This window comes from Salvelinus alpinus, chromosome 1, assembly GCF_045679555.1.
Source record: "Salvelinus alpinus chromosome 1, SLU_Salpinus.1, whole genome shotgun sequence".
Lineage (NCBI taxonomy): Eukaryota > Metazoa > Chordata > Actinopteri > Salmoniformes > Salmonidae > Salvelinus > Salvelinus alpinus.
Genome location: NC_092086.1, coordinates 114,419,679 through 114,441,595, shown reverse-complemented (window position 1 = coordinate 114,441,595; position 21,917 = coordinate 114,419,679). Strand labels below are relative to the sequence as shown.

General features: G+C 45.8%; 1 protein-coding gene across 21 annotated transcripts in view; it reads right to left on the bottom strand.

The window, feature by feature from the left end:
- Positions 1-21,917, bottom strand: part of LOC139539324 (transcription factor 4-like) — a 556,664-nt gene that overhangs the window by 61,573 nt on the left and 473,174 nt on the right. For 12 of the 21 annotated variants that reach the window (XM_071342158.1, XM_071342203.1, XM_071342245.1 and 9 more), the window contains 5 exons: positions 18,290-18,395; positions 13,185-13,318; positions 11,001-11,214; positions 8,134-8,204; positions 7,758-7,836 (listed from right to left, as the gene is read on the bottom strand). In XM_071342158.1, coding sequence (XP_071198259.1) covers positions 7,758-7,836; positions 8,134-8,204; positions 11,001-11,214; positions 13,185-13,318; positions 18,290-18,395 — 604 coding nt within the window. The remainder of the gene's footprint in view (positions 1-7,757; positions 7,837-8,133; positions 8,205-11,000; positions 11,215-13,184; positions 13,319-18,289; positions 18,396-21,917) is intronic. The other 9 variants (XM_071342214.1, XM_071342294.1, XM_071342182.1 and 6 more) reach the window with 1 other exon arrangement.

The window sequence follows — 21,917 nt, the reverse complement described above, 5'->3', positions numbered from 1 at the left end:
TTCATATATATATATACTATATATTGTGTTTCATATATATATATATATATATTATATGTGTTCTCTGCATATGGAGTGGGTCTACATGATGAAATACAACAACAACGTGGCAGGTAGCCTAGTGGTTAGAGCCTAGTGGTTAGAGCCTAGTGGTTAGAGCCTAGTGGTTAGAGCCTAGTGGTTAGAGCCTAGTGGTTAGAGCCTAGTGGTTAGAGCCTACTGGTTAGAGCCTACTGGTTAGAGCCTAGTGGTTAGAGCCTAGTGGTTAGAGCCTAGTGGTTAGAGCCTAGTGGTTAGAGCCTACTGGTTAGAGCCTAGTGGTTAGAGCCTAGTGGTTAGAGCCTAGTGGTTAGAGCCTACTGGTTAGAGCCTAGTGGTTAGAGCCTAGTGGTTAGAGCCTAGTGGTTAGAGCCTAGTGGTTAGAGCCTAGTGGTTAGAGCCTACTGGTTAGAGCCTAGTGGTTAGAGCCTACTGGTTAGAGCCTACTGGTTAGAGCCTAGTGGTTAGAGCCTACTGGTTAGAGCCTAGTGGTTAGAGCCTAGTGGTTAGAGCCTAGTGGTTAGAGCCTAGTGGTTAGAGCCTAGTGGTTAGAGCCTAGTGGTTAGAGCCTAGTGGTTAGAGCCTAGTGGTTAGAGCCTAGTGGTTAGAGCCTAGTGGTTAGAGCCTAGTGGTTTTAGTCTAGTGGTTAGAGCCTAGTGGTTAGAGCCTAGTGGTTAGAGCCTAGTGGTTAGAGCGTTGGACTAGTAACCGTAAAGGTTGCAAGATCAAATCCCCCGAGCTGACAAGGTACAAATTTGTCATTCTGCCCCTGAACAAGGCAGTTAAACCCACTGTTCCCCGGTAGGACGTCATTAAAAATAAGAATTTGTTCTTAACTGACGTGCCTAGTTAAATAAAGGTTAAATAAATAAATAGAATACAACAACGTTCATTCAACATAAAACATATATATAGTAACAGTCCAAAAGTTTGGACATACCTACTCATTCAAGGGTTTTTCATTTTTTTAAACTATTTTCTACTTTGTAGAATAATAGTGAAGACATGAAAAATATGAAATAACACATATGGAATCATGTAGTCACCAAAAAAGTGTTAAACAAATCAAAATATATTTTATATTTATCAAAGAAGCCCCCCTTTGCCTTGATGACAGCTTTGTACACTCTTGACAGGCTAAAGAAGGAGTTTTAATCTTTGAGACAATTGAGACATGGATCGTGTATGTGTGCCATTCAGAGGGTGAATTGGGCAAGACAAAAGATTTACGTGCCCTTGAACAGGCTATGGTGGTAGGTGTCAGGCGCACCGGTTTGAGTGTGTCAAGAACTGCAACGCTGCTGGGTTTTTCACACTCAACAGTTTCCCGTTTGTATCAAGAATGACCCACCACCCAATCTGTGGGAAGCATTGGAGTCAACATGGACCAACATCCCTGTGGAACGCTTTCGACCCCCTTGTAAAGTCCGTGCCCCGACGAATTGAGGCTGTTCTGAGGGCAAAAAGGGGAGGTGTAACTCAATATTAGGAAAGTGTTCCTAATGTTTTGTACACTCAGTGTATAATGACACCAAGATGTTGTCTGTATCATTTACAGTTCACGGATCACAGGGTCTAATAGGAGGCATGCAGAGGTATTAAAAGGGCTTAAAATGGCCACTTAAATCACAAGAGAAAAAGATACAAATGTAAAATGCATGTTAAACATCCTTCCTCCCAATGAAGTTCCTACTTGAGAATTGCCAGAACAATCTGACATACCAAAAAATATTTTTTCCCAGATCCCATGTCCAATTATTTTATGTTAGCCAGGTATTTCCTGGTAGTAACTGTAACACTTCATGATGCTGCTGGATCACACACACACACACACACACACACGCACGCGCACGGCAGCTTTGAAATAATTGCCGAAGTGCGTTTGTAATTAAGTCTATCAGTCAATACATATGAAATATCAAACGTTGTGCAGCAACGACAATTAGCGCAGAATCTAACACAGTGATTATGAGAAACTAATTTCTCACATTAAGGAGCACGGTAGAATTTGCATCGTTAGTCTGGTAGAACAGTAATTGGCAAAAAAAAAAAAAAAAAGGAACAAGGGAGGAAAAAAGGAGGAGAAGTTTGAAGTGTGTTATAACTAGAGGGAGGGAGGAGTGTTAATTAGCTAGCATGATAGCATCACGGCTCAATCACAACTAACAGCGGCAGTAGCTAGCATGATAGCATCACAGCTCAATCACAACTAACAGCATCAGTAGCTAGCATGAAAGCATCACGGCTCAATCACAACTAACAGCAGCAGTAGCTAGCATGATAGCATCACTGCTCAATCACAACTAACAGCAGCAGTAGCTAGCATGATAGCATCACGGCTCAATCACAACAAATAGCAGCAGAAGCTAGCATGATAGCATCACGGCTCAATCACAACTAACAGCAGCAGTAGCTAGCATGATAGCATCACAGCTCAATCACAACTAACAGCAGCAGTAGCTAGCATGATAGCATCACGGCTCAATCACAACTAACAGCAGCAGTAGCTAGCATGATAGCATCACTGCTCAATCACAACTAACAGCAGCAGTAGCTAGCATGATAGCATCACGGCTCAATCACAACTAACAGCAGCATTAGCTAGCATGATAGCATCACGGCTCAATCACAACTAACAGCAGCAGTAGCTAGCATGATAGCATCACGGCTCAATCACAACTAACAGCGGCAGTAGCTAGCATGATAGCATCACGGCTCAATCACAACTAACAGCGGCAGTAGCTAGCATGATAGCATCACGGCTCAATCACAACTAACAGCAGCAGTAGCTAGCATGACAGCATCACGGCTCAATCACAACAAACAGCAGCAGTAGCTAGCATGATAGCATCACGGCTCAATCACAACTAACAGCAGCAGTAGCTAGCATGATAGCATCACGGCTCAATCACAACTAACAGCGGCAGTAGCTAGCATGATAGCATCACGGCTCAATCACAACTAACAGCGGCAGTAGCTAGCATGATAGCATCACGGCTCAATCACAACTAACAGCAGCAGTAGCTAGCATGACAGCATCACGGCTCAATCACAACAAACCGCAGCAGTAGCTAGCATGATAGCATCACGGGTCAATCACAACTAACAGCAGCAGTAGCTAGCATGATAGCATCACGGGTCAATCACAACTAACAGCAGCAGTAGCTAGCATGACAGCATCACGGCTCAATCACAACTAACAGCAGCAGTAGCTAGCATGATAGCATCACGGGTCAATCACAACTAACAGCAGCAGTAGCTAGCATGATATCATCACGGCTCAATCACAACTAACAGCAGCAGTAGCTAGCATGATAGCATCACGGCTCAATCACAACTAACAGCAGCAGTAGCTAGCATGATAGCATCACGGGTCAATCACAACTAACAGCAGCAGTAGCTAGCATGATATCATCACGGCTCAATCACAACTAACAGCAGCAGTAGCTAGCATGATAGCATCACGGGTCAATCACAACTAACAGCAGCAGTAGCTAGCATGATATCATCACGGCTCAATCACAACTAACAGCAGCAGTAGCTAGCATGATAGCATCACGGCTCAATCACAACTAACAGCAGCAGTAGCTAGCATGATAGCATCACGGCTCAATCACAACTAACAGCAGCAGTAGCTAGCATGATAGCATCACGGCTCAATCACAACTAACAGCAGCAGTAGCTAGCAACAGGCTTCATCGACACCTGGAATAGAAGTAATTTGCCATCGCCAGTGTCCCTGCATCGAGAAGTCTACTGTAGGCCTGTACAAGCGGCAGCAGCTGTGCTCTCTCTCTTGTTTTCTCTCACTCTACTCTCTGTCTGAGAGGGGTATCTCTCTCTCTCTCTCTCTCTCTCTCTCTCTCTCTCTCTCTCTCTCTCTCTCTCTCTCTCTCTCTCTCTCTCTCTCTCTCTCTCTCCCTCTCCCTCTCTCTCTCTCTCTTTCTCTACTTTCTGTCTGAGAGGGATATATCTCTCTCTCTCATGGGAAACATATGTTAACATTGCCAAAGCAAGTGAGGTAGATAATATACAAAAAGTGAAATAAACAATAAAAATTAACAGTAAACATTACACATACAGAAGTTCCTAAAGAATAAAGACATTACAAATGTCATATTATGTAAATATACAGTGTTGTAACAATGTACAAATGGTTAAAGTACAAAAGGGAAAATAAATCAACATAAATTATGGGTTGTATTTACAATGGTGTTTGTTCTTCACTGGTTGCCCTTTTCTTGTGGGAACAGGTCACTAATCTTGCTGTTGTGATGAAACACTGGTATTTCACCCAGTAGATATGGGAGTTTATCAGAATTGGGTTTCTTTTCAAATTCTTTGTGGGTCTGTGTAATCTGAGGGAAATATGTGTCTCTAATATGGTCATACATTTGACAGGAGGTTAGGAAGTGCAGCTCAGTTTCCACCTCATTTTGTGGGCAGTGTGCACATAGCCTGTCTTCTCTTGAGAGCCAGGTCTGCCTACGGCAGCTTTTCTCAATAGCAAGGCTATTCTCACTGAGTCTGTACATAGTCAAAGCTTTCCTTAAGTTTGGGTCAGTCACAGTAGTCAGGTATTCTGCCACTGTGTACTCTTTGTTTAGGGCCAAATAGCATTCTAGTTCGCACAGTTCTTTTGTTAATTCTTTCCAATGTGTCAAGTAATTATCTTTTTATTTTCTCATGATATGGTTGGGTCTAATTGTGTTGCTGTCTCTCACTCAATTCCTCATCTTTATCCTCACCTTAGTTAGAGGAGTCAGAGTACTCACTTCCTCTTCCTCACCTTAGTTAGAGGAGTCAGAGTACTCACTTCCTCTTCCTCACCTTAGTTAGAGGAGTCAGAGTACTCACTTCCTCTTCCTCACCTTAGTTAGAGGAGTCAGAGTACTCACTTCCTCTTCCTCACCTTAGTTAGAGGAGTCAGAGTACTCACTTCCTCATCCTCAACTTAGTTAGAGGAGTCAGAGTACTCACTTCCTCTTCCTCACCTTAGTTAGAGGAGTCAGAGTACTCACTTCCTCTTCCTCACCTTAGTTAGAGGAGTCAGAGTACTCACTTCCTCATCCTCACCTTAGTTAGAGGAGTCAGAGTACTCACTTCCTCATCCTCACCTTAGTTAGAGGAGTCAGAGTACTCACTTCCTCTTCCTCACCTTAGTTAGAGGAGTCAGAGTACTCACTTCCTCTTCCTCACCTTAGTTAGAGGAGTCAGAGTACTCACTTCCTCATCCACACCTTAGTTAGAGGAGTCAGAGTACTCACTTCCTCTTCCTCACCTTAGTTAGAGGAGTCAGAGTACTCACTTCCTCTTCCTCACCTTAGTTAGAGGAGTCAGAGTACTCACTTCCTCTTCCTCACCTTAGTTAGAGGAGTCAGAGTACTCACTTCCTCTTCCTCACCTTAGTTAGAGGAGTCAGAGTACTCACTTCCTCATCCTCACCTTAGTTAGAGGAGTCAGAGTACTCACTTCCTCTTCCTCACCTTAGTTAGAGGAGTCAGAGTACTCACTTCCTCTTCCTCACCTTAGTTAGAGGAGTCAGAGTACTCACTTCCTCTTCCTCACCTTAGTTAGAGGAGTCAGAGTACTCACTTCCTCTTCCTCACCTTAGTTAGATGAGTCAGAGTACTCACTTCCTCTTCCTCACCTTAGTTAGAGGAGTCAGCGTACTCACTTCCTCTTCCTCACCTTAGTTAGAGGAGTCAGAGTACTCACTTCCTCATCCTCACCTTAGTTAGAGGAGTCAGAGTACTCACTTCATCTTCCTCACCTTAGTTAGAGTCAGAGTACTCACTTCCTCACCTTAGTTAGAGGAGTCAGAGTACTCACTTCCTCATCCTCACCTTAGTTAGAGGAGTCAGAGTACTCACTTACTCTTCCTCACCTTAGTTAGATGAGTCAGAGTACTCACGTCCCCTTCCTCACCTTAGTTAGAGGAGTCAGAGTACTCACTTCCTCTTCCTCACCTTAGTTAGAGGAGTCAGAGTACTCACTTCCTCTTCCTCACCTTAGTTAGAGGAGTCAGAGTACTCACTTCCTCATCCTCACCTTAGTTAGAGGAGTCAGAGTACTCACTTCCTCTTCATCATCTTAGTTAGAAGAGTCAGAGTACTCACTTCCTCTTCCTCTCCTTAGTTAGAGGAGTCAGCGTACTCACTTCCTCTTCCTCATCTTAGTTAGAGGAGTCAGAGTACTCACTTCCTCATCCTCACCTTAGTTAGAGGAGTCAGAGTACTCACGTCCTCTTCCTCACCTTAGTTAGAGGAGTCAGAGTACTCACTTCCTCTTCCTCACCTTAGTTAGAGGAGTCAGAGTACTCACTTCCTCTTCCTCACATTAGTTAGAGGAGTCAGAGTACTCACTTCCTCTTCCTCACCTTAGTTAGAGGAGTCAGAGTACTCACTTCCTCTTCCTCACCTTAGTTAGAGGAGTCAGAGTACTCACTTCCTCATCCTCACCTTAGTTAGAGGAGTCAGAGTACTCACTTCCTCTTCCTCACCTTAGTTAGAGGAGTCAGAGTACTCACTTCCTCTTCCTCACCTTAGTTAGAGGAGTCAGAGTACTCACTTCCTCATCCTCACCTTAGTTAGAGGAGTCAGAGTACTCACTTCCTCTTCCTCACCTTAGTTAGAGGAGTCAGAGTACTCACTTCCTCTTCCTCACCTTAGTTAGAGGAGTCAGAGTACTCACTTCCTCTTCCTCACCTTAGTTAGAGGAGTCAGAGTACTCACTTCCTCTTCCTCACCTTAGTTAGAGGAGTCAGAGTACTCACTTCCTCTTCCTCACCTTAGTTAGAGGAGTCAGAGTACTCACTTCCTCATCCTCACCTTAGTTAGAGGAGTCAGAGTACTCACTTCCTCTTCCTCACCTTAGTTAGAGGAGTCAGAGTACTCACTTCCTCTTCCTCACCTTAGTTAGAGGAGTCAGCGTACTCACTTCCTCATCCTCACCTTAGTTAGAGGAGTCGGAGTACTCACTTCCTCTTCCTCACCTTAGTTAGAGGAGTCAGAGTACTCACTTCCTCACCTTAGTTAGAGGAGACAGAGTACTCACTTCCTCTTCCTCACCTTAGTTAGAGGAGTCAGAGTACTCACTTCCTCTTCCTCACCTTAGTTAGAGGAGTCAGCGTACTCACTTCCTCTTCCTCACCTTAGTTAGAGGAGTCAGCGTACTCACTTCCTCATCCTCACCTTAGTTAGAGGAGTCAGAGTACTCACTTCCTCTTCCTCACCTTAGTTAGAGGAGTCAGAGTACTCACTTCCTCTTCCTCACCTTAGTTAGAGGAGTCAGAGTACTCACTTCCTCATCCTCACCTTAGAGGAGTCAGAGTACTCACTTCCTCTTCCTCACCTTAGTTAGAGGAGTCAGAGTACTCACTTCCTCTTCCTCACCTTAGTAGATGAGTCAGAGTACTCACTTCCTCTTCCTCACCTTAGTTAGAGGAGTCAGAGTACTCACTTCCTCTTCCTCACCTTAGTAGATGAGTCAGAGTACTCACTTCCTCTTCCTCACCTTAGTTAGAGGAGACAGAGAAATAAGTCCTAGGCTTTTTTTTGTGTTATACTCGTGCCATTGGTGTGTGGTTGTATTTTAATTGTTTAATTGTCATATAAATTCAACCAATTAATCAAGGGTTAACCTGCTCATGACACAACACAGAGGAGGCTTGTGGGAGGGGAAATCTCGTACATTATTAACGTATTATGAAGATTTACCTGTGAGTGACGGGGGAGAGCCGACAGGGGTCGACGGGTTGGACGAGAAGCTATTGTTTGTGTGGTCTGGAGAGTAGATCTGAAACAAACAATTAAATCGCAGACAGTCAGTCAACACGTGTGTGTACATGCATGCCTGTGTGTGTGTGTGTGTGCGTGCGTGCGTGCGTGTGTGTGTGTGTGTGTATTGACTAGGGGTGTTGGTTAGGGTGTGTGTGTGTGTGTGTGTGTGTGTGTGTGTGTGTGTGTGTGTGTGTGTGTGTGTGTGTGTGTGTGTGTGTGTGTGTGTGTGTGTGTGTATTGACTAGGGGTGTAGGTTAGGGTGTGTGTGTGTATTGACTAGGGGTGTATTTTAGGGTGTGTGTTCTCTCCTCACCGAAGCGAGAGCCTTCCCCAGGGCGTCTCCCGTCTGAGAGCTGGTCGGTGCCCCGCTCTGCGCCCGGTTAGCTGTCACACACACACACACACACACACACACACACACACACACACACACACACACACACACACACACACACACACACACACACACACACACACACACACACACACACACACACACACACACACACACACACACACACACACAGAAAAAGAAGTGGGATTCCATAAGTAAGGATGTTATTCATTCCAATAACCCCCCCCCCCTCCCTCCTCCATCCCATAATCCCTCCATCCATTCATCTCTCTATTCATTCATCCATCCCTCTTTCCCCTGAAGGCCCTAACCCACACCCTGTCCACCCCCAGCTCCAGCTGTCACATCCTCAAGCCAAGCGTGTGTGTGTGTGTGTGTGTGTGTGTGTGTGTGTGTGTTGGGACAACCCGAGAGTCCGGGGCAGGAAGTGAACAGAGCAGAGCTCTGAGGACCGCCTACACCACTCTCACATTAATTGCCCAATCACATTTTCCCCCAGTTCTTTCACTGTTTAAGCGACACACGCTAATACAAGCCTCTCTCTCTCTCTCTCCTCTCCTCTCTCACCGTGTTTAATACACACAGTATAGACTAGGGACCATCAACTAGATTTAGCCGCGGGCCAATTTTTTCTTGAGCGGATGGTCAGGGGGCCCGGAACATAATTACAAATAATTTTTAGACTACAAATTGCCCAGCAAGAAGCCCAAACAGATATAATATTTGCCGAAAACAATAATTTCAAACCTTCCTTACCATTTGTATGTGATCTCATGTACACTCAAAGATGAGATAAATAGGAACCGTGATGAAGTTTTACACATACACGGACCAGGTGTGATGGTCTATTTCAGGGATCTCCAACTGACGGTCTGCAGGCTGAATTTGGACCGCGGGTGATTTTATTTGGCTCACTAAGTTTTTTTATATATTGTTTCATTATTTACATAATTTAGCAGACATTCTTATTCAGAGCAACTTACAGGAACAATTAGGGTGAAGTGCCTTGCTCAAGGGCAAATCAATAGATGGTTTCACTTAGTCTGCTCAGGGATTCGAACCAGCAACCTTTTGGTTACTGCCCCAATGCTCTTAAACACTAGGCTACCTGCCACCCCATCATACATTGCTGTTAGTTGCTTGTGTGACATCATTTTACCGTTGTTGTTGACACTATCCTTTATAAATATTATACCCTTCTGGTAACCCCCCCCCCACAATTAATTTTTACCCCCCACAATTAATTTTTATTTTTTTCTCTATCAGTTTAGCCATGTAATTGGCTGTAGATCTATTAGATCTGCCTTTGCTGGATGATAGGGGCGGCAGGTAGCCTAGTGATTAGTGACCTAGTGATTAGTGACCTAGTGGTTAGAGCGTTGGGCCAGTAACCCGAAAGGTTACTTTTCCCACTTTTGGCACCATAGAAAAAGGATACCAGAAAATAATCAATCTGACTAGCTTGATTTAGCCTCCAAGTATATCTTACAAGATGCGGGTTTTTAAGCCTCAAAATATCAGTAATGTCCATAATATTTCTTATATTTCCATTATAATACAGTTATTTGTATCTTGGAGACTAATTTGATCATTATAAATGTTTTCAAAGAAGTTTGGATTGTCATTATTATTGACCGTATAGATTTATTGAGCCATCATTGTTTATCATTAAGTAGTATGTTCAACCGGATCAATCTTCCTTCAGGATCTATTTTAACGGACCTCAAGTTTTTGTACACAGTTAATCATTTAACATTTCAAGTCTTTCTCATTTTAAAAATGTTGTGTGTTTTATGTTAACTGTTAATTTGTGACTGTTTTATATCACTTGCTTTGGCAATGTTAATATATGTTTAGAGAGAGAGAGAGAGCTAGAGAGAGAGCTAGAGAGAGCTAGAGAGAGAGCTATAGAGAGAGGGAGAGAGAGAGGTAGAGAGAGATCTCAGAGAGAGAGGTAGAGAGAGCTAGAGAGAGAGCTAGAGAGAGATCTCAGAGAGAGAGGTAGAGAGAGCTAGAGAGAGAGCTAGAGAGAGATCTCAGAGAGAGAGATAGAGAGAGATCTCAGAGAGAGAGGTAGAGAGAGCTAGAGAGAGAGCTAGAGAGAGATCTCAGAGAGAGAGCTAGAGAGAGATCTCAGAGAGAGAGGTAGAGAGAGCTAGAGAGAGAGCTAGATAGTTAGAGAGAGAGGTAGAGAGAGAGCTAGAGAGTTAGAGAGAGAGGTAGAGAGAGATCTCAGAGAGAGAGGTAGAGAGAGAGCTAGAGAGAGCTAGAGAGAGATGGAGAGAGAGAGAGAGAGATGGAGAGAGAGCGAGGGAGAGAGAGAGAGAAGGGGCTTTATTATCTATTTCACTTGCTTTGACAAAGTAAACATATGTTTCCCATGCCAATAAATCCCCTTGAATTGAAATTGAACTGAGAGCTAGAGAGAGATCTCAGAGAGAGGGGTAGAGAGAGAGCTAGAGAGAGATCTCAGAGAGAGAAAGAATGATCGAGATCGATAGAGGGAGAGGGAAAAGAGAGAATCATTGTGGAATGTTGGAGAACAAGCATCCAATCTGTTTCTGATTGTTCTATTATTTGTTCAGTGGGATTGCAAGAGAGCAGGACCATATGCTGGGCTGTCTGTGGTGGTTTAGAGGAAAAACACAGCGACACTCCAGCCATCACTGAGAGGAGGACATGTCACAGCTAATCACAGCAGAGTCAAAACCGTATGTGGCCTCTGTTAATCTTTCTATGTTAATCAGTCCATCTTGTCTACGTTTAGCCTTCCTGTCTGTCTGTCCATCCATCACTCTGTCTGTCCGTCACATTGCTGGTCTTACCGCTGTAATCAGCCCTGTGATCTGTCCTGTCTTCTGTCCTGTCTTCCGCAGCCCTGTGTCCTTGTCCCCAGGTCTTACCCATCACGCTGTCTGTGCCGTTGGTGGTGGCAGTGCAGGAGGCTGTACTGTACTGATTGGAGGCACTGCTACGATGGAAACTGGACATGGGAGGAAGACTGGGGTTGATGTCTGCCGAGGAGTGTGACGGGTAGCTCTGTAGAGAGGGAGAATGGAGGGAGAGAAACAACCATCAGACTAAACATCTAACCCATTAGAACCCTCAGACTGACCATCTAACCCATTAGAACCCTCAGACTGACCATCTAACCAATTAGAACCCTCAGACTGACCATCTAACCCATTAGAACCCTCAGACTGACCATCTAACCCATTAGAACCCTCAGACTGACCATCTAACCCATTAGAACCCTCAGACTGACCATCTAATTAGCCCATTAGAACCCTCAGACTGACCATCTAACCCATTAGAACCCTCAGACTGACCATCTAACCATTAGAACCCTCAGACTGACCATCTAACCCATTAGAACCCTCAGACTGACCATCTAACCCATTAGAACCCTCAGACTGACCATCTAACCCATTAGAACCCTCAGACTGACCATCTAACCCATTAGAACCCTCAGACTGACCATCTAACCCATTAGAACCATCAGACTGACCATCTAACCCATTAGAACCCTCAGACTGACCATCTAACCCATTAGAACCCTCAGACTGACCATCTAACCCATTAGAACCCTCAGACTGACCATCTAACCCATTAGAACCCTCAGACTGACCATCTAACCCATTAGAACCCTCAGACTGACCATCTAACCCATTAGAACCCTCAGACTGACCATCTAATTAGCCCATTAGAACCCTCAGACTGACCATCTAACCCATTAGAACCCTCAGACTGACCATCTAACCCATTAGAACCCTCAGACTGACCATCTAACCCATTAGAACCCTCAGACTGACCATCTAACCCACTAGAACCCTCAGACTGACCATCTAACCCATGAGAACCCTCAGACTGACCATCTAACCCATTAGAACCCTCAGACTGACCATCGAACCCATTATAACCCTCAGACTGACCATCTAACTCATTATAACCCTCAGACTGACCATCTAACCCATTAGAACCCTCAGACTGACCATCTAACCCACTAGAACCCTCAGACTGACCATCTAACCCATTAGAACCCTCAGACTGACCATCTAACCCATTAGAACCCTCAGACTGACCATCTAACCCATTAGAACCCTCAGACTGACCATCTAACCCATGAGAACCCTAAGACTGACCATCTAACCCATTAGAACCCTCAGACTGACCATCTAACCCATGAGAACCTTGAGCAATGAAAAGCAATAAGAGTGAGATGATATGGAGGCATACCAAGGCTACGGAATAATCAACTGATGGAGAGAGGTAAGGGCAGGTAATGGTGCTCTCGAGCGGCGAGATGTTCTTTACCATTCGGCCATCAGATTTGCCACCAATGCTCCTCATAGGACACATCACTGCACTCTATACTCCTCTGTAAACTGGTCATCTCTGTATACCCGTCGCAAGACCCACTGGTTGATGCTTATTTATAAAACCCTCTTAGGCCTCACTCCCCCCTATCTGAGATATCTACTGCAGCCCTCATCCTCCACATACAACACCCGTTCTGCCAGTCACATTCTGTTAAAGGTCCCCAAAGCGCACACATCCCTGGGTCGCTCGTCTTTTCAGTTTGCTGTAGCTAGCGACTGAAACGAGCTGCAAAAAACACTCAAACTGGACAGTTTTATTTCCATCTCTTCATTCAAAGACTCAATCATGGACACTCTTACTGACAGTTATGGCTGCTTCACGTGATGTATTGTTGTCTCTACCTTCTTACCCTTTGTGCTGTTGTCTGTGCCCAATAATGTTTAATCCCAGCCCCCGTCCCCGCAGGAGGCCAATTACCTTTTGGTAGGCCGTCATTGTAAATAAGAATTTGTTCTTAACTGACTTGCCTAGTTAAATAAAGGTTCAATAAGAATAAAAAAATGAAAATGACAAGGAGACACAGAAAGTGACTGAAAGACAGAAAGAAGAAGAGGGAGGAATGGAGAGGGGGTGGAGAGTAGATTAGAAAAGAAGGAGATAAGGAAAGGAAAGGAGGAGAGGATACTCACCAGCCGGTCATGCAGGTGGGTGCCACAGTAGCTGCTGCTCTGGGGGCCGTGGGAGGAGTTACCCAGCATGCCGCTGTAACCAGGCTGGTTCATACCGCTGGATGAGCTCCATGGGTCGGCACTGTGGTGACCGTCTAGAGGGGCGAAGAGAGGGGGAGATGAGGGACCCCTCCTGGAGCATACGCAACATACACCCTGCTAACTGAGTACGCAACATACACCCTGCTAACTAGATACGCAACATACACCCTGCTAACTGAGTACGTAACATACACCCTGCTAACTGAATACGCAACATACACCCTGCTAACTGAATACGCAACATACACCCTGCTAATTAGATACGCAACATACACCCTGCTAACTGAGTACGCAACATACACCCTGCTAACTGAGTACGCAACATACACCCTGCTAACTAGATACGCAACATACACCCTGCTAACTGAGTACGCAACATACACCCTGCTAACTGAATACGCAACATACACCCTGCTAACTGAGTACGCAACATACACCCTGCTAACTGAGTACGCAACATACACCCTGCTAACTAGATACGCAACATACACCCTGCTAACTGAGTACGCAACATACACCCTGCTAACTGAGTACGCAACATACACCCTGCTAACTGAGTACGCAACATACACCCTGCTAACTAGATACGCAACATACACCCTGCTAACTGAGTACGCAACATACACCCTGCTAACTGAGTACGCAACATACACCCTGCTAACTGAGTACGCAACATACACCCTGCTAACTAGATACGCAACATACACCCTGCTAACTGAGTACGCAACATACACCCTGCTAACTGAGTACGCAACATACACCCTGCTAACTAGATACGCAACATACACCCTGCTAACTGAGTACGCAACATACACCCTGCTAACTGAATACGCAACATACACCCTGCTAACTGAGTACGCAACATACACCCTGCTAACTGAGTACGCAACATACACCCTGCTAACTAGATACGCAACATACACCCTGCTAACTGAGTACGCAACATACACCCTGCTAACTGAGTACGCAACATACACCCTGCTAACTGAGTACGCAACATACACCCTGCTAACTAGATACGCAACATACACCCTGCTAACTGAGTACGCAACATACACCCTGCTAACTGAGTACGCAACATACACCCTGCTAACTAGATACGCAACATACACCCTGCTAACTGAGTACGCAACATACACCCTGCTAACTGAGTACGCAACATACACCCTGCTAACTAGATACGCAACATACACCCTGCTAACTGAGTACGCAACATACACCCTGCTAACTGAGTACGCAACATACACCCTGCTAACTGAGTACGCAACATACACCCTGCTAACTGAATACGCAACATACACCCTGCTAACTGAGTACGCAACATACACCCTGCTAACTGAATACGCAACATACACCCTGCTAACTGAGTACGCAACATACACCCTGCTAACTGAGTACGCAACATACACCCTGCTAACTGAGTACGCAACATACACCCTGCTAACTGAGTACGCAACATACACCCTGCTAACTGAATACGCAACATACACCCTGCTAACTAGATACGCAACATACACCCTGCTAACTGAGTACGCAACATACACCCTGCTAACTGAGTACGCAACATACACCCTGCTAACTGAGTACACAACATACACCCTGCTAACTGAATACGCAACATACACCCTGCTAACTGAGTATGCAACATACACCCTGCTAACTGAGTACACAACATACACCCTGCTAACTGAATACGCAACATACACCCTGCTAACTGAATATGCAACATACACCCTGCTAACTGAATACGCAACATACACCCTGCTAACTGAGTACACAACATACACCCTGCTAACTGAATACACAACATACACCCTGCTAACTGAATACACAACATACACCCTGCTAACTGAGTACGCAACATACACCCTGCTAACTGAATAGGCAACATACACCCTGCTAACTGAATACGCAACATACACCCTGCTAACTGAATACGCAACATACACCCTGCTAACTGAATACGCAACATACACCCTGCTAACTGAATACGCAACATACACCCTGCTAACTGAATACGCAACATACACCCTGCTAACTGAATACACAACATACACCCTGCTAACTGAATACACAACATACACCCTGCTAACTGAATACACAACATACACCCTGCTAACTAGATACACAACATACACCCTGCTAACTGAATACACAACATACACCCTGCTAACTAAATACACAACATACACCCTGCTAACTAGATACACAACATACACCCTGCTAACTAAATACACAACATACACCCTGCTAACTAAATACACAACATACACCCTGCTAACTAAATACACACCATACACCCTGCTAACTAGATACACAACATACACCCTGCTAACTAGATACACAACATACACCCTGTTAACTAGATACACAACATACACCCTGCTAACTAGATACACAACATACACCCTGCTAACTAGATACACAACATACACCCTGCTAACTAGATACACAAAGATCCCATCAGACAAGGGCAAGCCAAGTTAGATGTGTGAAGAGAGTATTAAATATAGTTTCAACATTCCTATTGTTGTGTGTTTTATCTTTTTGAACTGTCTCCATCAATCTACGTCATGTGATGCTCTCCTATCAATCCCCATGGCCATGTTAACTGTACTGTCACTATATGTAACTACATGTCTCTGCTGACCCCTGGCTCTCTGGGGAAAATAATACTTCCATTTTACCCTGTCTCCATTTCCAATCCTCCGCTGTGCCCGCAACCCCAAGATGCCTGCCTGCCGTGTGGCTGAGCTCCTAACCCTCCCTCGTGCTCTGAGCCCTCAACCCCAAGATGCCTGCCTGCCGTGTGGCTGAGCTCCTAACCCTCCCTCGTGCTCTGAGCCCTCAACCCCAAGATGCCTGCCTGCCGTGTGGCTGAGCTCCTAACCCTCCCTCGTGCTCTGAGCCCTCAACCCCCAAGATGCCTGCCTGCCGTGTGGCTGAGCTCCTAACCCTCCCTCGTGCTCTGAGCCCTCAACCCCCAAGCTGCATGTCTACCGTGTGGCTGAGCTCCTAACCCTCCCTCGTGCTCTGAGCCCTCAACCACTTGCTGTGTGATTCGTAAGGCAGAGCAGCAGACAGTCCAGGCCAGACCAGAGGCTGTGATGTAACCGACAGCAAACACCAGCCCCTCCAATTACAGGGAAACCTCATCTACTCATCTAACTTGGCTGGATTACTTCCATCTATCAATCCACAGCCAAAACATTGTCTTTTTCTGTATGTCCAGTGCCTTTGGAAAGTATTCAGACCCTTTGACTTTTTCCAGATTTTGTTACGTTACAGCCTTATTCTAAAATGTATTTTAATTTTTTTTACTCATCAATCTACACACAATACCCCATAATGACAAAGCAAAGACAGGTTTTTCGAATTTTTTGCTAATTTATTTAAAAATATATATGAATAAATATCACATCTACATAAGTATTCAGACCTTTAACTCAGTACTTTGTTGAAACACCTTTGGCAGCGATTACAGCCTTGAGTCTTCTTGGGTATGATGCTACAAGCTTGGCACACCTGTATTTGGGGAGTTTCTCCCATTCTTCTCTCAAGCTCTGTCACGTTGGATGGGGAGCGTTGCTGCTATTTTCAGGTCTCTCTAGAGATGTTCGATCGCGTTCAAGTCCGGGCTCTGGCTGGGCCACTCAAGGACATTCAGAGACTTGTTCCGAAGCCACTCCTGCGTTGTCTTGGCTGTGTGTTTAGGGTCTTTGTTCTGTTGGAAGGTGAACCTTCACCCCAGTCTGAGGTACTGAGCGCTCTGGAGCAGGTTTTCATCAAGGATTTCTCTGTACATCTTTGCTTCGATCCTGACTAGTCTCCCAGTCCCTGCAGCTGAAAAATATCCCCACAGCATGATGCTGCCACCACCATGCTTCACCGTAGGGATGGTGCCAGGTTTCCTCCAGATGTGACGCTTGGTATTCAGGCCAAAGAGTTCAATCTTGGTTTCATTAGACCAGAGAATCTTGTTTCTCATGGTCTGAGAGTCCATTAGGTGCCTTTTGGCAAACTCCAAGTGGGCTGTCATGTGCCTTTTACTGAGGAGTGGCTTCCGTCTGGCCACTCTACCATAAAGGCCTGATTGGTGGAGTGCTGCAGAGATGGTTGTCCTTCTGGAAGGTTCTCCCATCTCCACAGAGGAACTCTAGAACTCTGTCAGAGTGACCATCTGGTTCTTGTTCACCTCCCTGACCAAGGCTGTTCTCCACAGATTGCTCAGTTTGGCCGGGCGGCCAGCTCTAGGAAGAGTCTTGGTGGTTCCAAACTTCTACCATTTCAGAATGATGGAGGCCACTGTGTTCTTGGGGACCTTCAATGCTGCAGAAATGTTTTGTTACCCTTCCCCAGATCTGTGCCTCGACATAATTCTGTCTCAGAGCTCTACGGACAATTCCTTTGACCTCATGGCTTGGTTTTTGCTCTGATATGCACTGTCAACTGTGTGACCTTATATAGACAGGTGTGTGTCTTTCCAAATCATGTCCAATCAATTGAATTTACCACAGGTGGACTCCAATCAAGTTGTAGAAACATCTCAAGGATGATCAATGGAAACAGGATGCACCTGAACTCAATTTCGAGTTTCATAGCAAAGGGTCTGAATACTTATGTAAATAAGTCATTTATAGCTTAAATAATGGAATACATTTGAAAACATTTTAAAAAATCTGTTTTCTCTTTGTCATTATGGGGTATTGTGATGTCATTATGGGGTATTGTGTGTAGATTGATGAGGATTTAAAAAAAAATTAAATCCATTTTAGAACAAGGCTGTAACGTAACAAAATGTGGAAAAAGTCAAGGGGTCTGAATACTTTCCTGAATACACTGTAGCTATCTTATCTTAGCTACACACTTTTTCTTCTCGTGTTAGGTCTCCATGATAGTTTGCCGCTCATTGTGTCCATCACCAAATCTATCCATCTATGAGTAAATATGAGGTTGGTTAAAGTATAATCATTCTATTAAGGATGAACAGAGTTGTGACAGAAATGCTCCAGGAAATCTATTACCTGGCATGAAGAAGGGGCTGGGGAACCCTCCACTGGGTGGTTTGGAGGAGGGGTACCCTGGTGAGTCCCTGTTGTAGTCAGCCGTGCTGGCAGATGGGGCGTATACCTGGGAGAGACACAGAGACAGAGACAGAGAGAGAGACAGAGACAGAGACAGAGACAGAGACAGAGACAGAGACAGAGACAGAGAGAGAGAGAGAGAGAGAGAGAGAGAGAGAGAGAGAGAGAGAGAGAGAGAGAGAGAGGGTTAAACACCTTAGAGAGACAGGGTCAGACGGACAACACCTTACAACAAGCTGCACTGTCATTGGCTAAGATAATAGGTAGACCAATCAATGAGCACTTGAGGTGAGCTTCTCCGCCAGACTTTTGTTCTTCGGGCAGCAAGAGCTGACGGTACCTACATGCGAATCCAGTTTGTCAGTGATAGTAAACATTCAGGGTTACGTCAAGACCCACAGTGTGAGTATCTGGAACAACTAGCAGTCATCACCAGAGACTTAACTTGGCTTAAGGTCTTATCATGTAGCCAAACACATTAGGTCTGACATGCCTCAGAACAACACCCAACCAACCCCGGCTCTGCAATGTTTGAGTAAGGAGAATATAAGTGTGTGTGTGTGTGTGTGTGTGTGTGTGTGTGTGTGTGTGTGTGTGTGTGTGTGTGTGTGTGTGTGTGTGTGTGTATGTGTGTGAGATGTTTGAGTGGTGAGAATGCAGAGAGGATGGAAAACACAGAAACCTGATAGTTACAGCAGGAAACAGCCTTCCCAGCCAACTTGGCCTATCTCTCTCTGAGTGTGTGTGTGTGTGTGTGTGTGTGTGTGTGTGTGTGTGTGTGTGTGTGTGTGTGTGTGTGTGTGTGTGTGTGTGTGTGTGAGAGAGAGAGAGAGGCTCTCAGGATATCTTAGCCATGTCAGCTGCTGCTGAGAGTAGAGACGTGCGTCAGACAGACAGCTAGCCAGCGTTATGCTAACGAGGCACGCTAACGGGACCACTCGGAGGCTGAGGTCAGACAGACAGCTAGCCAGCGTTATGCTAACGAGGCACGCTAACGGGACCACTCGGAGGCTGAGGTCAGACAGACAGCTAGCCAGCGTTACGCTAACGAGGCACGCTAACGGGACCACTCGGAGGCTGAGGTCAGACAGACAGCTAGCCAGCGTTACGCTAACGAGGCACGCTAACGGGACCACTCGGAGGCTGAGGTCAGACAGACAGCTAGCCAGCGTTATGCTAACGAGGCACGCTAACGGGACCACTCGGAGGCTGAGGTCAGACAGACAGCTAGCCAGCGTTATGCTAACGAGGCACGCTAACGGGACCACTCGGAGGCTGAGGTCAGACAGACAGCTAGCCAGCGTTATGCTAACGAGGCACGCTAACGGGACCACTCGCAGGCTGAGGCAGAGCAGACTACTCAATACAACACAGGGATGATAGTGTTACTATAGAAACACCCTTCTATTTGGTCAGGATCATACTGATTCCAAGACATTCAAGTCGTCCCAAAATAGTATCCTATGCTTTCCATAATGAAACTGAATCACCAACCACAATACAACTTTGTCTTTAAAAGGAAACATTCACATTGGCAAAGGATTGTGGTATTGAGTACAGTTCATAGAGAGCACTGCTGGGAGGCTTGGTTCCCATGAAGCACCTTGCACCGCACCGAGTGGCCGGCCCGCCGGGCTCAAGAATCATACCAGTGAGAGCTTCAAACTCAAGCAGGCCTGGTAATGCTGTCAGTCTCTAGTTGGGTTATGGGCAGGCCTGGTAATGCTGTCAGTCTCTAGTTGGGTTATGGGCAGGCCTGGTAATGCTGTCAGTCTCTAGTTGGGTTATGGGCAGGCCTGGTAATGCTGTCAGTCTCTAGATGGGTTATGGGCAGGCCTGGTAATGCTATCAGTCTCTAGTTGGGTTATGGGCAGGCCTGGTAATGTTATTTTTTTTTTTTTACATTTTAGTCATTTAGCAGACGCTCTTATCCAGAGCGACTTACAGTAGAGTGCATACATTTTTATTACATTTTTTTTTTTTTATTATTTTTTTTTTTTACATACTGAGACAAGGATATCCCTACCGGCCAAACCCTCCCTACCGGCCAAACCCTCCCTAACCCGGACGACGCTATGCCAATTGTGCGTCGCCCCACGGATCTCCCGGTTGCGGCCGGCTGCGACAGAGCCTGGGCGCGAACCCAGCCCAGCCTGGGTGCGAACCCAGAGACTCTGGTGGCGCAGCTAGCACTGCGATACAGTGCCCTAGACCACTGCGCCACCCGGTTATCAGTCTCTAGTTGGGTTATGGGCAGGCCTGGTAATGCTGTCAGTCTCCAGTTGGGTTATGGGCAGGCCTGGTAATGCTGTCAGTCTCTAGTTGGGTTATGGGCAGACCTGGTAATGTTATCAGTCTCTAGTTGGGTTATGGGCAGACCTGGTAATGCTGTTAGTCTCTAGTTGGGTTATGGGCAGGCCTGGTAATGCTGTCAGTCTCTAGTTGGGTTATGGGCAGGCCTGGTAATGCTATCAGTCTCTAGTTGGGTTATGGGCAGACCTGGTAATGCTGTCAGTCTCTAGTTGGGTTATGGGCAGGCCTGGTAATGCTATCAGTCTCTAGTTGGGTTATGGGCAGACCTGGTAATGCTGTCAGTCTCCAGTTGGGTTATGGGCAGACCTGGTAATGTTATCAGTCTCTAGTTGGGTTATGGGCAGACCTGGTAATGCTGTCAGTCTCTAGTTGGGTTATGGGCAGGCCTGGTAATGTTATCAGTCTCTAGTTGGGTTATGGGCAGTCCTGGTAATGCTGTCAGTCTCTAGTTGGGTTATGGGCAGGCCTGGTAATGCTGTCAGTCTCTAGTTGGGTTATGGGCAGGCCTGGTAATGCTGTCAGTCTCTAGTTGGGTTATGGGCAGGCCTGGTAATGCTGTCAGTCTCTAGTTGGGTTATGGGCAGGCCTGGTAATGCTGTCAGTCTCTAGATGGGTTATGGGCAGGCCTGGTAATGTTATCAGTCTCTAGTTGGGTTATGGGCAGGCCTGGTAATGCTGTCAGTCTCCAGTTGGGTTATGGGCAGGCCTGGTAATGCTGTCAGTCTCTAGTTGGGTTATGGGCAGACCTGGTAATGTTATCAGTCTCTAGTTGGGTTACGGGCAGGCCTGGTAATGCTGTCAGTCTCCAGTTGGGTTATGGGCAGGCCTGGTAATGCTGTCAGTCTCTAGTTGGGTTATGGGCAGACCTGGTAATGTTATCAGTCTCTAGTTGGGTTATGGGCAGGCCTGGTAATGCTGTCAGTCTCTAGTTGGGTTATGGGCAGGCCTGGTAATGTTATCAGTCTCTAGTTGGGTTATGGGCAGACCTGGTAATGCTGTTAGTCTCTAGTTGGGTTATGGGCAGGCCTGGTAATGCTGTCAGTCTCTAGTTGGGTTATGGGCAGGCCTGGTAATGCTATCAGTCTCTAGTTGGGTTATGGGCAGACCTGGTAATGCTGTCAGTCTCTAGTTGGGTTATGGGCAGGCCTGGTAATGCTGTCAGTCTGTAGTTGGGTTATGGGCAGGCCTGGTAATGCTGTCAGTCTCTAGTTGGGTTATGGGCAGGCCTGGTAATGCTGTCAGTCTCTAGATGGGT